The sequence below is a fragment of the Accipiter gentilis genome, chromosome 18, assembly GCF_929443795.1.
Source record: "Accipiter gentilis chromosome 18, bAccGen1.1, whole genome shotgun sequence".
NCBI lineage: Eukaryota > Metazoa > Chordata > Aves > Accipitriformes > Accipitridae > Astur > Astur gentilis.
The window spans coordinates 6,127,053-6,143,720 of record NC_064897.1 but is presented as its reverse complement, the minus strand read 5'-3'; the positions used below and the strand labels follow the sequence as shown (position 1 = coordinate 6,143,720).

At 40.2% G+C, this 16,668-nt stretch overlaps 1 protein-coding gene across 1 annotated transcript in view; it reads right to left on the bottom strand.

Annotated features, from left to right (window-relative positions):
* VWF (von Willebrand factor) overlaps window positions 1-16,668 on the bottom strand; it is a 145,309-nt gene that overhangs the window by 60,733 nt on the left and 67,908 nt on the right. The window contains exons 24-30 of the mRNA XM_049822206.1: window positions 15,760-15,879; window positions 15,000-15,156; window positions 14,225-14,383; window positions 12,876-13,011; window positions 8,881-10,220; window positions 7,997-8,116; window positions 5,595-5,738 (exon numbers count right to left, since the gene is read on the bottom strand). Of these exons, the coding sequence (XP_049678163.1) occupies window positions 5,595-5,738; window positions 7,997-8,116; window positions 8,881-10,220; window positions 12,876-13,011; window positions 14,225-14,383; window positions 15,000-15,156; window positions 15,760-15,879 (2,176 nt within the window). The remainder of the gene's footprint in view (window positions 1-5,594; window positions 5,739-7,996; window positions 8,117-8,880; window positions 10,221-12,875; window positions 13,012-14,224; window positions 14,384-14,999; window positions 15,157-15,759; window positions 15,880-16,668) is intronic.

Below are 16,668 nucleotides of genomic sequence, written 5' to 3'. Positions count from 1 at the left end.
AAAAAAAAAAAAAAAAAAAAAAGTGTGTGTGGTTTTCAACCATTTGGGCCCTTCCCTGAGCTCTCTTCCTGCAGAAGGCAGGCAGTACAAGTGTGCAGCCCTGAGGTGGCAGGGGACCAGGCCCTTCTGCAGTAGCTAGCTCTTAAACCTGTTTAGCTGTATGGGACCACACCATCAGCTGTTTATTTCAGTGGTGGACCCTAGAGAAAACTGAAATGCTAAGAGAAAATCCTGCTCCATAAAACAACAAAACAATTTTTTTGTCTTTAAAGAATATCTGACGGTGGCCAAAACATCATTTGCTAGCATTGACAAGGGGCATCATATAAGTCCCAGTGAAGTGAATGGGAGGTTTGCTATGGGTTTTAAGGGTTACACGTTTTAAGGATTTTCTCTGTGTGTGCATGTGAACCTAAGCCAACATGTTCCCGCATACTGAACATAGGAGTAAATTATGTTAGTCTCATGTATTATTGTTACAAATAGTTTCTGTTTCTCACATACACAATGTGCTATCAAAAAAAAAAAAGGCAACAAATGGGCTTTGGAAGCAGAACAACTTCTATACTCACATGTATTTCAGGCACTAGACATACAACCCATGAGAAATCAAGATGAAGTCTCAAAGCCAAAAGCCTTCATCGCATACAGGAGAATAACAAAGCTGAGAGCAGTGTGACACGCAATAAAAAAAAATCTGTTCCCAAAGGCAGCGGACATCATGGGGAACGCATGTCTGGTCATCTGTCCCTGACCTCCTGCTCTCTCTTCTCCTGCTGCCTCCTAACACGTTACACTTATTGTGGTCCTGACAGGCACAATGGCCACAATTAGTTTCACACATGCACACACGCACCCCCTTCCCAAATTTGACCATCTAAACATTTATCTGGATAACGGAACAAAAAGACCTAGCTTGCAGGAGCACTGAGCTCCCAGCAGCTTTTCAGCTCAGTCATTAGGGCATGATTGTTAGTCATTGGGCACGTCCAGGTAAAAAATACAAATTAATAAGAAAGAAAAAAAAGAAAACAAACAAAACACACACAAAAAAAACCCCAACATTGATCTACATGGGCTACTTTAGAAAGGGTGGGTCAGTCATTCCAAAGACTGCCACCACAGCACAGCACTTTTCCCCATCTTTCTGTGCAGACAGGCTCCTGACTACACCACAGAGTACAAAACAGAAGTCATGTTTGGAATGATCATTAAAGCAAAAAAAACCAGAAGAAATCCTATAAAGACAGGGGTGGGGGGAATGGAGAAGGGATGGCATCACTGCATAGTCTTCTCTCAGCTAGGACTATGAATGTTTGATGAAGAACTTCTGACAGTCAGCAAAGGCTTTGCAAGAACCTTTTTCTGGTTGCCTTTAACAAGGCTATTCAATAAGGTCTAATTAGCTGAATAATTTATAATTTTTTTTTTTAATCACCTGATGTACATTCAAGCCAGACTCATATTCTGAAGTAATAATTCAGAATGGTTCATGCAGAGATTCCTGCAAGGACTGAAAGCTGATTAAATGGACATAAACAAGTTTTAAGGACAAAAGACAATCTGTTGAGTAGGGTTGGAGGTGTTTACTGAGGGTCTACAAGGAATTACACTAGATTCTGCCTTATTGAATAATTTCATTAATGATTTGGATAAAGGAGGAAAAATGTGTAAAAAGGCATGTTAATCTGAATCACAGATATTAGATTGGGAACAATTATGAACATCATGGAATGAACTGAAAGAGCACAAGGTGCCCTAGAAACGTTTGAAATATATCCAAGAAATAAAAAACAAGATTAATCCCAGTATAAGCCAATCTGGAGGAAAATAAACCAATGCACAGACATTTAATGGTTTGGTGGGTGCCTCAGGGAAAGCAGAAACTTCCTAAAAGCAACCTTTGCAATTATTTTCTTTAATTTTGTCTGAAATGAGGAATAAAATGTAAAACTCCCATGAGGGTCTGTGGAGTTGTGACAGACAGGGGATTCCAGTTAGGCGGAGGTTCCTGCCGGGAACTTGTGAATCTTAAGTGGCCTCAGTGGTTTCGCTAACACTTCTGCAACATCTCGACCAAAAAAAGTACTACAAGAGGTCTTAATCACCCACAAGTACTGAAAGCTGCCTGAGAAAGAAGTGAAAAAGAAATGGCTCCCCAGCACTTGAAATATAGAAAAAGCCGACACTATCTGGACTGTGAATAGTCCAGATTGCATCTATTTAAGCAAGGACTTGTCTAATCAGGAACAGCCCCCTCCATGACAATAATCCCGAAGCTGGTCTTTATGGCTTAATTTAGGGTTTTGACTCGGCATTGAATTGTTTGGGTTTTTAACTGAAAATAGTAGATTATTTTAATTTTGAAACTAATTAGCTATTGCAAACTGATCCCACAGATCCATGCTTAAAATAGTCAATTCTTAGCACATTGATATTCTGGCATTAACACGTGTCAATTAACAGAACGGCTAAACTCTTTATGAATAGCCCAGATCTGTCAGTCCAGCAGCCCACCACCACTGAAAGGAGCAGGCTCCGAGGCCCCAAGCCCCGTTCCTCTCCTCAGCTTTCCTGGCTGCACAGGTCACAAATCCTGCATTTCTCTTACCACCAAGGGGTTCCGATGATGCCGGGCTCCCCCAGAACCTCATTCAACTCACAAACCTTATAAGAAATGAACTGAAAAAACCAAGAAAGCAAACAAAACAAACAAACAACAACAAAAAAACCCAACCACAAACCACAACACACACCTGCCAGGACAGTACATTAAAATAGCTCAGGGAAGAGACTAGTAGGCATGCAAAGCTGCCTTCAAAAAGGAGCTGACACCATCAATTCAGAAACAGTCGTGCGGGAGCAAGCGAGGAAGACCTCTGTCCTTCAGTGCATGGGAGCCCTTAGAGAAGGGCAGCTGCCAGTAAAACCACAGCCTTGGGTGGGTGAAGGGGGACAAGCTTTTGAAAATTTTACATAGACTACATCGCTCAGGGCAGAGACCTGAAGAAAGAAAAGTGCTATGGTGGGTCTTTGCTTCCTAAAACACAGAGGGCGGTTAGAAAGGAAACATTTATACTTTCTTAATCATGACAGGCAAAGCTGAATGCTGCTATTCAAATATGTTAATAACTATAGAAAATTTCAGTAAAAATATTTACGATTTTTTTCCCTCAAGGTGGGGAGGGGAACACACATTTATTTCCCTAACAACGCTCTTAATACAGCTGAGCCACATAGATCATACTCCCTCCAAATTTTGAGTCTGAGGCAGGCAGTGGGCATGGAAAACATCAGCCTAAATGAGCTACTTTTAGTAAAGATATAAGCAAGCAAAATCATGTTTTTATAAAGTGTTAAGTGGTATTTACTGTAGGGATTGCTCAATGTGCTCCCTGTGACTCTTCTAAATACTCATGAATGCTCAACAGAGGCATGTTTATGGGATTCTCAGTTCTCTTGCATAGATTACTCCTTTAGTTGAATGAAGGCTTATATTGTCAGCTCTTGCTTGCAGTTAGTTTTCTTTTTTTTTTTTTTTTTTCCTTTTTTTTTTAGTTATTTCTTATATGAAGTTGTACACAATTTCATGGTGTCTGAATATCCCCAGAGCTTCTTCTCATTAGGTTACTTGAGCCAAAATTTGCCTGATGTTATCTTACCGCATAAGCATGGGAAAGCGTTGTGGTATAGGCTGCTCTTCTTTGTTCTGTTTATGCCCTTGTATACTCTGTAGTTTTTCATTTTTTCTTACTAATAAAACGTATCTCTCTGCTGGAGTTTCCTTATGATTAGTTGAAACAGAAAAGGGAACACTTTCTGCAGTAAGACTTTTGCAGTAATGGCAACAGAGTCTACAGTTGCTCTCTGCACGTATAGCTTTTTTGACCAAAATAGGATGATTTGGATCAGCAATGATTGAATAAGGATTGCGCAGGGTTCCGTTTCTACCATAGGGAAACCAGCACAAATGAGAAGAAATAGCGCTGGTCTGATGGTAATGGTATTTTTGATAGATAAATCCTGATCAAGCCCTCCACAGGCTAGAAAAGATTTCCAAAGCTACCTAGGGAACTGCAACATCCAGATTGAGCCATCTACACTTTTTAAGCAGCCTCTGCATTTCCAGAGGCCCAAGCACAGACAGAATGACATGAATGACCATGCATTTCCCATGGATGCTGAGTCTCCTACACAGTCAGCCGAATTCACACACATTACAAGGTGCAGGACAGGACCACAGTGACTTATTTTCATTACTTCATTTGGGAGGAACTACTTCTACTCTATTCCATTTTGGTTCATTATACCACATCCCTCATCGTGGTCTCTGAGCATTTTCCAATGAGACATAAACAAATCACTAACGAGTATGTCATGTGGCTGCCTCTCCCATTTCATTTCCCAAAGGCCATGTTTTCTCTGTTTATCCTGTAGTTCAGTGTAGCTTACTATACACATTACATGGAAGGCTTCATGAAACTTATCTATTTGTACATAACAATTTATCCCACAACGAGCCTATAGAAGTCTCATCAGCCATCTGGTATTTTTATTTCTCCAGGCTGAGAAAGCAATCATGGCTAATCCTCCTGCGAACTATGGAAGTCAGGTTTTATTTCTCACTTTTCTGTACCAATAACTCTTTACAGTCTGAAGTAGGCCAAAGACCCTAAAAATCTGTGTACTCCTCAACTCTTATAGGACCCTAAAGCTAGGCGGCTGCCAGAGCAAATGTGGTTCCAGTCCAGAAGAACAAAATTCTCAGGGTATCTGGTGAAAGATCAGATATGCTGAAGGAGAATCATTTTTTGCTGAACCCTACAACTGATACATGTGCATGTACTGAATTTCCACAGACCCAGTGGGAAATCTGTGTTATGTTTTAGCACATGAAAATTGAAGTGGACATGCTTTTCAGGATGCAGTTGTCCACAACAGAAGATGAAGTTTCACAAGTAATGCTTCAGCTAAGGTGCCGCCTTAGGCAATCCTTGCTCCCTGGCACCATCCCCAGCCTTGTGCCAGCCCAAATCCTTGTGAGACCAGCATGACAACTTGCATGAGGGAACTGAACCACCCAGAATATAACTACTGTTTTGCTAAGTTATTTTTCAACCAGATCGGTTACACTGGCTGAGCACAGAGTAACAAACGTCTAGCGAGGGCAGCTATTGAAGTCAGCATAAGAAGTTCTGCTGTTAAATGTCTCATCCGCTAATTGACGCTGAAAGGTTAATGATCAAAGTCTTTACTTCTTAATTATGTTTTGCTTGCTTGAAAGATAATGAATGCAAATCCTGAGAATCACATCAAGGCTAAAAAGAAATCAGTCGTCTTCTTTCCAAAATACATTAAGATAAACCCTAATTCGAGTAACCTACAGATACATTTTAATAGAGTAAATTGAACCTTTACCAAGAAACGTACATAAATAAAGATATGAGTGAACTAAAAAAACCTGTGAGTCCTACTGCAGAACACTACCACAACAGCACAGACATAAATTGGTGATAGGGGCCAGGCTATATTTAGTATTTCTGGGGGTTTTTTTCCTCTCTTGTTTAAACATCAACATCCATATAATTACTCACCTAGTCTGGTAGGACCTTGCTCCCTTTGTTGAATTGAGCGTACCATCTCTACAAGCTTTTCAGTCTCTTGAGGCATGTTCCATGAAATTTCTAGATTATTTTCCCTGGCATACTGGAGAACTGACACATGAATTGAACTATTGCCTGAAGCAGAAAGCAGAAAATAAACATCGTAAGCAGCGCATACAAATGTCTTAAAATAAATCTAAAGGATACATTATGGTTGTGTTTTACATTAAGCACAACTAGACAGCTATTTTCCATCAGAGTGTGAAAGCTGTGTTTTCAATCAAAAGATCAAAACTGAACTATTCCCAGGTGAAAAAATATGCAAGTACTGCTGGAAACAGTTGCTCTTCTGTCAGGAATCAGCATGCAGTATTTTACCTCAGATCATTTTGACCATGATTGGAGAACTGCACTTTATTGATCTCCAAATATTATTCCTTTTCCATTTTAAAATTCTCTAAAGATCCCTTTTTTTCATGCGCACATTGTTTTGCAAGAGTGGTAGTTTGATGCCCCATTTGTCTGATAGGCCAGACTCCCCGGATAAATACATTTCATGCAAATTTCCCTCTGTCATACAACACTTGAGTGGCATGCATCAGGCTGCAGCATGGCACACAGTGCAGCCAGGGAGCATGACCTGCAAAGGGGAATGAAGAGAAATTCCAAGTTCTGCTATTCTCTGGCATCCTGGTTCTGCTCATACATTATGAAAGAAGTATGAATAAAACTATTAACAGAGGGTTGATATAGATAGTTAATATCAGACTTGCAGAATTGAACTGGGCAATATATTGTTTATAATGATTGGCTATACCTCTCTTCATGGTCTTAGAAGGACTTCTACTGTATATCGAAGATACTTATGTATATAGCATATTATTCTTTATCAATGCTTTGTACAAATTTTATGAATGTAGTTAACAATAATTGTTATTTCACGTACCCAAATGTTACAGCCCTATATTGATCTGAATATTGTCTACTCATTATACTTTACAATTTTTCCCATGGTTGTCTTAAAGATTTTAAAATAAAGGCTGTAGTAAGGAGTCATTTCATAGCTTCATTATTATTGTCCTCTTGTTAATGATGTAACATCTGCTATTACAGGCTTCAAAGATAAGGAAAACAGCTAGGCTAAAATAAACTGTCTGTTGATTTATTGTTAAGTTTGTGTTTGTTTCACTTGGTTTGCTTCTCTATATCGTGCATATACACAATTTTCAGAAACCAAGTGTCTTCCATGTGCGATCGCTAAAAAAAAACCTAAGTTATTCTAGACCTACAGAAATGCTATAATTTTCCTCTATGAGCTCTCTAATTAGTACAAGTGCTGGTAATCACCTCTTCTGGAAGCACAGGTAAAATACAAACATGCCAACACGCAGTGGGAAACACCAGCAGCAACAGCAGTTGCTCCATGGAAATGGTTTAATGCTGAATTGAAAAAGTATAATTCTGATCAAAAAAATCCAGGTTTGTTAAAAGAAATGTTACTGGGAAAACACAGGATCCTGTGCAGCCCTTGCCATGTGGATGGCCTCGGTGCAAGGGCATATGATGTCCTAACTTACTACATGTGCCACATGGTCCCTTCGTGTACGTGCAGGATATATGGCATTCTGCCAGGCTGGCTGCACTGATATCATCTGTGCTGAATGACCTAACTAGAGGTGTACCTCCCATCAGTACCTACTCTGCAAGCTCAGCGAGTCTAGCACTCCCAAAAAGCATCTGTAACCCAACACGGGCCAGGAAATAAATCTTAAAAAGTCAGTTCCAGCACCCTAGGTTAGCCAAAAAGGGTTGGTCAGAACCAGAAATGCCTCTTCCAAAGACCAAAACCTTGTAGTTGAACCAAACCTGAACAAAACCCCCTCTGAATCATCCATTTTTACTTGAACCAGAATTGAACTTGAACTATTATTTTCAAGCCTGTTGAACCTAATCCAGAACTGAACCAAAACCAAAGTTGTATTTTTGCTTTTCTGCCACAGAGTAACAGTTCAGCCAAACCTCCACCCTGTGACAGGGACCTCTTTGCCTGTTTGGCACAGACATTTCTTATGTCCCGTATAGTATAAAGGGAAGAGCTCAGCAGAGCTGCTGTCTGAGCTATTCCTCATCACATTGGTCCCTGAACTGGATGCCAAACCTTTATTCACCTGAACCAGAACAGCTTGGTTTGGGAGGAAACTGAACTGCATCTGAACCAAAAGCTTTACTAGTTTGATTTCTCCATATAAACTTAATTTTTTTTTGAGGGATTGGAATAACTCATTTGAAAACAAAATTTTTAAAAAAATCTATACTGAGCACCTGTTTTGTCCTGTATAAGCAAAAGAACACAAAATGTTTTTATATGTTTGAGTTAAAAGACAGATACATACTGATCTCAGCGCTTTCAATAAATGCCCGTACAAAGTTTTTCATTTCCTCAAACTCTGATGCTCCAATATTGGAACTTCCATCCAGAAGAAACATGACATCCACTGGTTTGTTGCACAACCCTGAGGAGTGGGTGGGTGGAAAAAGGTTTTTTATACATGATAATCAGAAGTAGCATCTGCTAATCTATTGGTAAGAACTGAAAGGGGAAACAAAGCAGGATAATGGCCAGTTGAAAGTGGGATGCCCTTTTAATGAAAACGTTGAGATTTATATTTAGTGGGATACATGGGTATTTCAGTTTGTGCTTTTCTACTAATGCTATTTTACTCTCAGGGGACTAAAACAAAGAGAACATTAAACCAAAAAAAAACCCCAAACCAAACCAACAACAACACCCCAACAATGAACACAAAATACTGCCCAACCCACCACCAGCCACCCCCCAAAAAAAAAAAACAAAAACAAACAAACAAAAAACCAAACAAAACAAAAAAAAAAACACACATGAAGTCTCTTCAGGAAAGAGGAAATAAAATTTTAACCTGCTTGAGGCAGGCAGACAAGAATAATTTTTTTTTCTTGTCACCCTCCAACCTATCTGAAAGCTACTGTACTTTATTAACAAATGGAGCCAAGGACTTCTGAGCCTACAGAAGGCTGGCTGCAGGTCTGTGCTCAGTACTGCTGAACCAGGGCAGGATCCTCAGCCTCCAGTGAAGATAAATGGTCCTCCCTTAGGCATTTGGACAACAAGATACCAGATGAGACGTGGGAACCCTTCGTGGGAACCCGGAACCCACCGGAACCCGGTGATGTGAGGGGGAAATGGAAGAGACAGGAGAGAGAAAAGAGGAAATTACACAGAAAATACATCCAACTTTACCTAGAATTTGTGTCCAAAGCTTATGAGAGCAGCATGACTGCAGCACTAATTCAGGTGCTTCTTCAATAAGTGTGCTATAACTATGCAAGATAATTGGGTTATTAGGCTGACTGATCCTTCTGAGCTCTTGGATGTTTGCATGGGGGGTTATGCCTATGGGAATAACATTTATGCTCCTGGGAGGACGTGTGATAACATCAGTAGAAGGACTGGATGACACCATATATACCAAGTGAGGAACATCTTGCCTGCCCCCATTCACTTGTGTAAATGTGTGTTTGGAAATGTAATCAAGGGCATTCCCAGTGTTGGTAGCCTTCCCTCCTTGGTAGGGTATGCTCCTCACCTTCTCAATAATGCTTTCCTTTGACTGTATTTCCCTAAAGGAATACTCCAGAGTGACAGTCTCTGAATACTGCATGACTGTAACATGAATATCTTCCTGTCCCACATTCATTCCTGTGATCACCCTCTCAAGGAACTTCTTGACGGCATTGAAATTTTCCTCCCCTACATTGTCAGATCCTTCCACAATAAAAGCAATGTCCAGCCTTTTGCTAGTAGGCTTTTCCAAGAAGGGTGGTGGTGCTGTGAGTCCCCAGGTGGGAAATAAGACACTGGATATTGTTGGACTGGACGTAGCTTGTAACAGAGGACTTTCTTCAGGTCCAAGATCACATAGATGATCAATGAGGAGATCCCTATTATCCATTAGCTCTAACACATTGTTCATTAGGAAGGCCCTATTATCTGGTGACTGCTTTTCAATGAACCTGATTTGCTCCACACTGACATACGGCCCAATCCCCACAGGTATTACTGTGATTTTTTTATTCTTCAAAGCTGTGAGGATGCCACGGAGTTTTCCTTGAGACTTGCTTGCCATAAATAGCACTGCAATTCTGGCAGCATTTGTCCTTTCTGCTTTTCCAAATACGTGAAACACGATGAATTTAAGGACTTCAGCAGTGGATGCTACTTCATCACCTGTGTATTTTATGCTTTGGACAATTTTTCTCATCTGGGACTGTGTTTTGATATCTTTAAGGCCAAGATAGATTGTGGGGCCAGCTCTATACACTAGAATTGACACTCGGATTTTCTTTTGGGAGATGTGGAGTTTCTTCATCATGCCCGTTATGAAAGTCTTCAGCTGTTCAAAGTCCTCCTCCGACAGTTTGTTGGAGCCATCCACTAGGAAGGCCAAGTCCATCATCTTGCTGCATGAGTATTCACTGGGTGGTAGTTCAATGTCTTCCTCCGGAGGAGGTGTTGTTGGTGTTAGGGTGTCCTCCACTGGCTCACAGGCTACACAGGTTAAGTTCTTCCCTTCACACAGACTACAAAAATCAGCAAATTTAACTGTAAAAAAATCAATGCTTATAACAACACATCACCCACACATAATAAAAGACTGTCCATACAGAAACAGTTAAATATCTCAAAAATCAATCATAATGTGAATGATTTTTTTTTTTCCCCACACAACTCCCCACGAGGTATTGTACAACTAAATCCTGTAAGTTCATACATGTTTGTTTAGATCCAGGAAACATATGACAAACTATGATGCATTTGTCAGAGGAAACTCTCTTTATAACAGCCTTTAGCAGAATCTGTAAAATCCGTGTCTGGAAACTGCCTAGAAACCCACTGAGCTTCAGCAATACAGCTACCTACAAGGCACTGGTGGACTGAACTGGGAGATCTGGTTTGCTTCACAAGGAAGCAAAACATGAGGCAAACTGGAGGCAGCTAACACAAAGTAAAATCCTAGAGGAGGAAAGATGCCTTTAGCTCCAATATGACTTAGCAGACTCTGCGAGGAGGCTAGGTTTACCTAGATCTTAACCTTAGTGAAAATAACAAACAGCCGTTTTTCTACCTCTAAAGTGCACTATGCTCCTTTTCTTTGTCCTGACTTAATTTTGTTTTGAATACAGATTTGGCACATGTTTGTCCTCCAGGGTGTTTTGGGGGGTTTTTTTGTGTGTGTCTCTCATCTTCCTCTTATTTACCATGTTCTCTTTTTCAGTCCTTTTTCTCATATTAAATGATGTATTTCATCTATAGCTGTTATCTCTTTTTAGTCCTATGTCTTCCCCCACCATCTCTACTCACCTCCATTAGTACATTTTTCTCTTCCCCTTTCCATCTCAGCTCCAATTTTTCTTTTTCCCCCACCATCTCTGCCTTTTCCACTATTCATCCTTCTGTACTGCCATGAGATTTTTCACCTCTCTCACCCCCCACCTTTTAGAAGCTTGTTTATAATTCATCTCTTTCTATCTTTAGCAAGTTTAACACTTCTGCCCTTCTAATTCCTGGTTGCATAATTCTCTTCACTTACCAGAGCAAAGAACATGACTATACTCATGCACGGGGTGGTACAGACTCAGTCAAGATATTTTCCTTGTCTTACCAGACAGTCCATGAAACAGAATAGGAAAAGTTTATGAAAGAGCAAGGACCAAGAAATGCTTGTTTTCACTGCCAGAGAAAAACCACAATGTACAAACTAAATGAGTCAATACTGGAAGAAGATGCCATTTTCCAGGAAAAGACTTTACACGTGGCACTTTAGTTCAAGTTTTCTTAGTTCAAGCGCTGTGTTCTTTTCAAGCTGCTTTTAGTATCTTCCTAATTGAAGAATGCACAGCTACTTTTGGCATTAACATATAGCAACAGAAGATTTATTATTTTAATCCTAATATGAACAAGCCTCTTCTAGTTTCCAATTTCCTTTGGATATTTGCTATAAAATTCATTTTTGTGCAATATTTTCTATTGTTTGTACAGATGGTGTAGGCATCTAAATTAGGTGACAGCTATGCAAAAGGATGTTTCCCTAGTGAGGTAAGTTTTCCTAATGTTCTGAAATCTTTTGTGAGCAGCAGCCAGTGTATCAACATTTAAGATAAATTATTATTAAGGATTACAAAAATTAGGGAACAGAGACTCATTTATGAAGACTCTTTTTTGACCTTTTGATGGAATTCAAGGCTCTGTGTGTACACTGTTAAAAATATATATATACATATATATATTTAATTGATTAGCATTACAGTCTCATGCCCTGGGTTTATAGCACAGACGTACGCTAGCCCTGGCAAGAGACCAGGAATTCAAAGTTCATACCCATTCAGAGCTTCTGTGAGGTTCGGAGCATTTGGAGCTAAGGTGATAGTCTGGGCTAATAGCTGCTGCAGTTTTACAACTCTTTCTATTAAATATGGTCAAATTACAAGATGGAAAACTCTCTTGTATTCACAGCATTACAAGTGACTAGTGAAAGTATCCATCAAGGGTCTAGACATCCAGAGAAAGCCAAACTTTCAGATACTACAGGCCATGGCATAATATGCCACTGGGCAGTACGCAGAATGAAAAACAGTCTCTGCCACATAGTGGCTAAATGCCCTTATCCTGCACGGTGTACAGCATTGAGCACCCTGCCATTAATGTCATCGTATCTGGAAATGCATGCATGCAAGATCAGGCCATAGGATATCATCTTAAAATCTTGGGGAAATGGGTTTTCCAATAATAGTACACAATTCCAACTGCTAATAATCTCAGCAAGTTCTCGACTGAGTGCACATTCAGATCTTGCGCTATACGTAGGAATTTTTTAGTACTGGCAGAAGGAAAGAGTCTGATGGCTTTACTGATGTTGAATCGCACCTTAGACAAAAAGAAGTGGATATCTGAAGCCAGTTGGGGCACCTACACATGGGAAAAGGCCTTTTTTGAAAGGAATTTATGAATTTCACTTGCTTAAATCAGCCGGCATCCTATAATCCCTACTGTCACTGAAAAACTTCAGCTTCAGATTGTATGTGAAGAGATATTGACATAAAAGATGGTTTCCAAGCTTCATCTTCATTGGTATATTTAAAGTTACATCCTAAAACTTATTCATGTGGATGTGCTTCATCTTTCTCCCCTCATCTTACTCAACAGGCAAGCTATTTCACTGCATAAACCCATCATACCAAGATTGACAGCGATGTGGATCATCTCTGTGGAAAACTATTCTCCTTCCATGCGGGATCTTGACATCTCCAACTGCACACACGGGACAGTCTTCTGGACTGACACAATCCAGGGACAGTTCATCAAGTATTTTCCCTATTTCAGAATAGCACAGTAGTATAAAGATGCCAATTTTAATGAATTGCAAATCTAATCATTGCATTTACCCTGCTACAAAAACACATAACAAGGCTTCTGAGTTGGGCTCAAACGTTCTGAATGCTGTGCTTGTGCTATGGCCATGGCCAGCTTGACACAGAGAAGTATTTCCTTCCTTCATAACCACTTTTATTTAGATGTTAGAAGTACTTAACCCAGTGTATAACCTACAACAGCTAGTACCACACAGAAGGTGAATGTATCTTTAGAACAAAGCATTTAAGATGACAGGAGAAAATGGCATTTTCCTTTTTACATGTATATTATTTATTTCTCCCAGTATCCCCTACCTCACTGATCAGAGATACCAGGGCCCAGAATAGCTATTCTTGGTCATAAAATAGCTTTTTCTAAATAGTTTTATAGCTTCAAATAGCCTTCCTTTTTTGCCTTCATGTCTTCCCACTCTGCCTTTAGGAGCTATTTGTTCATCTGAGTTTTTGCTCTCCTTTTGGATCTTGCGCGTCTTTCACTCTTTCCCTTTCTGTCTGTCTTTCCTCTCCTCATCCCACATTTCCCATTTTTTTCCTTTCCCCTTTCTACAAGATGGTTGTTGGGAACAGTTAAGCTAAAAGCTCATGCTCACAGGGGGATGCCTGCTGGGCACCCTCAGGAGCATCAAAGCCTTGGAGGTAGTAAGGAGGTCAAGGCAATGGATTTCCCCCACTGCAGTGGTTGCTCTGAAGCAGAGCATTTTATGAGTTTCCAACACAAACTCATACTCTACTTTAACCACATAATTAACCACCTCTGTTGCTACACAGCCCCTAATCCCCCATCTTCCTTCCTTATTGCTCTGTTCCCATCCTCCCTCATTCTTGACGGCAGTGTTATCATTCTCCTCTTCTACGCACCACTTCATGCCCTCCACACACTGTGGTCATTTCACAAACTCAGACCAGGATGCCTAACCACCTTCCTCCTTATGCACTAAGAAATTATGGTGAAAACACAGCAGTAACCTTGTAAGGAATTAACTGCTACATCTAAGTCTTTTGCAATCTCCAGCTGTACAAATCTGTGAATATTTCTGGACTCTACAACCTCTTTTCATGCAATAGGAACACTTAGGGGGTGTTAAAAAAAAAAATACTACCAGGGGCATAGCAGAAAAAGTTAAGTAACTGCTTAAAGCAAAAGATGGATTTACCTGCAGGACAGTGTACATGGCATCCTTCCACACACTGCAGACGGCACTCCAAAGGCTGCGGGTGCTGGCATGTTATAGGACAAGCAGGTCCACAGCTGTTATATCGCCATTCACATTGATAATCTAATTCTTGTTTATTCAGGTCCTCGCAGCTTTGTGCTATGCAGTGAAAGAATCAGAGGTGAAAAAAATCAAACCAGAGCATATTCACCATGTCTCTCAGAACTATGACACCAAACTTGGTATAAATGGGACCACATATTCATAGAAAGAGAAAGATTTTCATCTTTAATTTTTTTTTTTTTTTTTTACTACTACATTATTCTTCTATTACATGGAGGGCAGGCCACTTCTTCACTCTTACATCTTTTTTCACGTAATGAGATACTTGCTCTAGACTGGAGATATTTGGTTTTGATAAAAGCAATTGCAATAACCAAACTCTAAGCTTTTAATTACATACATATATATTTATATACATATAAAAATATATATATATATTACAGAAACCATTTCTTTCACTAGAGTCATTTGTACCACAGATCATTATAGCCCCTAACTGAGGGAATGTTTTTTTCCAGGTATGGCTCTGAACATAAATAGAAAAGGGAATAGAAATGTCACTGTGAACTGCTAGCCCAGTCCCATTAAAGTGAACTTCTCTGGATATCAGTGGGAGCAGAGCTGGATGAGAATAGTCTATCTAAGCCAACAGCTTACTGATTAAAAGCTTGAACCTTTTCACCCAATTCTTCCTCATCTACCCAGTACTTACGGCACAGAGTTGGTGATCTCCAGTGAACAGCAACACCTTTTTGGGCACAGACATGTGCGTAGGCTGCTATAGCATCACAGAAGCAAGCACAGTCCCCAATAGATTCACAAGCACAAGTGTCGTATGTGCAAATATCTATGTAGGGCTCAGGATTCACCTGCAAAAGAGAAAAACAAGGTACAGCACACTCAGTGATTCCCTTCACCTACTTCTTCTAGACACATTTAGCCTTCAGATGGTTTGGCTGCTCCATTTGCCAAGAGTTGAGGTGGCACATCAATCAGTGCAGGTCTTTCTGCTGATGTTAGCAAGGACTTAAACTGGGCCACATTGTCGAAGTTGCTATAGACACTGAAGTTTATTGTCCCTTAATAATCCCCATATGGAGTAACTTTGTATGTTTTTGGGCCCTGCCCTCTTGTGCAGCACCTTGGGTAGAATGCAGCCTGAATGACATTACATTGGCTCAGGTCCCCCTCCCCTCAAAGCTTAACCCTTGTGCTTGACTTCATGTGCCAGTCTCTGGGCTTTAGAGTAAAATTTTTCTCAAGCAAAAGTTATTCTATAGCTTACTACTAGGTGGTAGTATTTTTCCCATGAAGCGTCAGCTACAGGACAGGGTCAGAGATGAGAACACCAATTAGTGAGCCTCCTCCAAGTCCTGTGTGCTGTCAGCACAACCATATTTTTCTCCTCAGCTGTAATCAGTGTCAGCAGAAATCATGCAGAAAGAATGTCAAATGTGTGACACAATACTCACAAGTTTTTTGCATTCTTCAAAGAGATCCCCAGACAAAATGTTGCATGACGTTTCTACCATCACCTGCTTCACTATGTTTCCATTACACAGCGGAGACATCAAGGTCTGTTCCCGGTTGGGCTTAATATTGTAAGAGACAAGCACACATCGCGTTAGCCTTGCTTTCAAGACCCCAAGACTCTTCAAATTGAAGAGATTCACTAACATTAGACATTTTTCATGACAAAGGAAATTGTTTCTTTGAGTCAAGTTTCAACCCGTTGTATGACAGGCACAGATCCTGCCACAGCAGAACGTGGAGTAGAGCAGGTCACCCTCTACATTTTCTCCAGCTCTTACTTGTACGCTGCAGTTTTGGATGTTTGGATAACATAGACGTTTGGATGACAGGAATTCCCACTGAACCAAACATCCATCCTGAAAAAAGATCATTCACATCTCTACAGAAGGCCCACAAGACTCACAAATATTACCAGTCTTCAGCAGACAATACCTAAGGCCACTGCTGACCAAGAATGGCTCAGTAGTCTCCTCCTCTCCTGTTTAATTTATCTTAGAACAAGGAGTACTAGTACTGACATGGCATTTATCACGGAGGCAGTCTGCAGGTTCTGTCGTGTGCCTGTTACACTGAAACGAGAAGCTGCTCCTTCTCAGTCTTACCCTGTGGTCTCACTCCTCATTATTGCAACTTCTTCTACGCCCCAATCAAACCATACCAAAAAAGCAACATTTAGCAAGATAATACTGTGGCTATGTTAGCAAACTAACCCAAAAGATTTCATGTGATCAAAAATAAATGCTTCATTTTAGTTTCTGATAATTTAAATCTTTTAAGGAAAGACCTAAAAGAGGCCTTTTCCCCCCTCTCTCTCTGAAAATTTAGACAAATTTTCAAGAGAAAGTTTT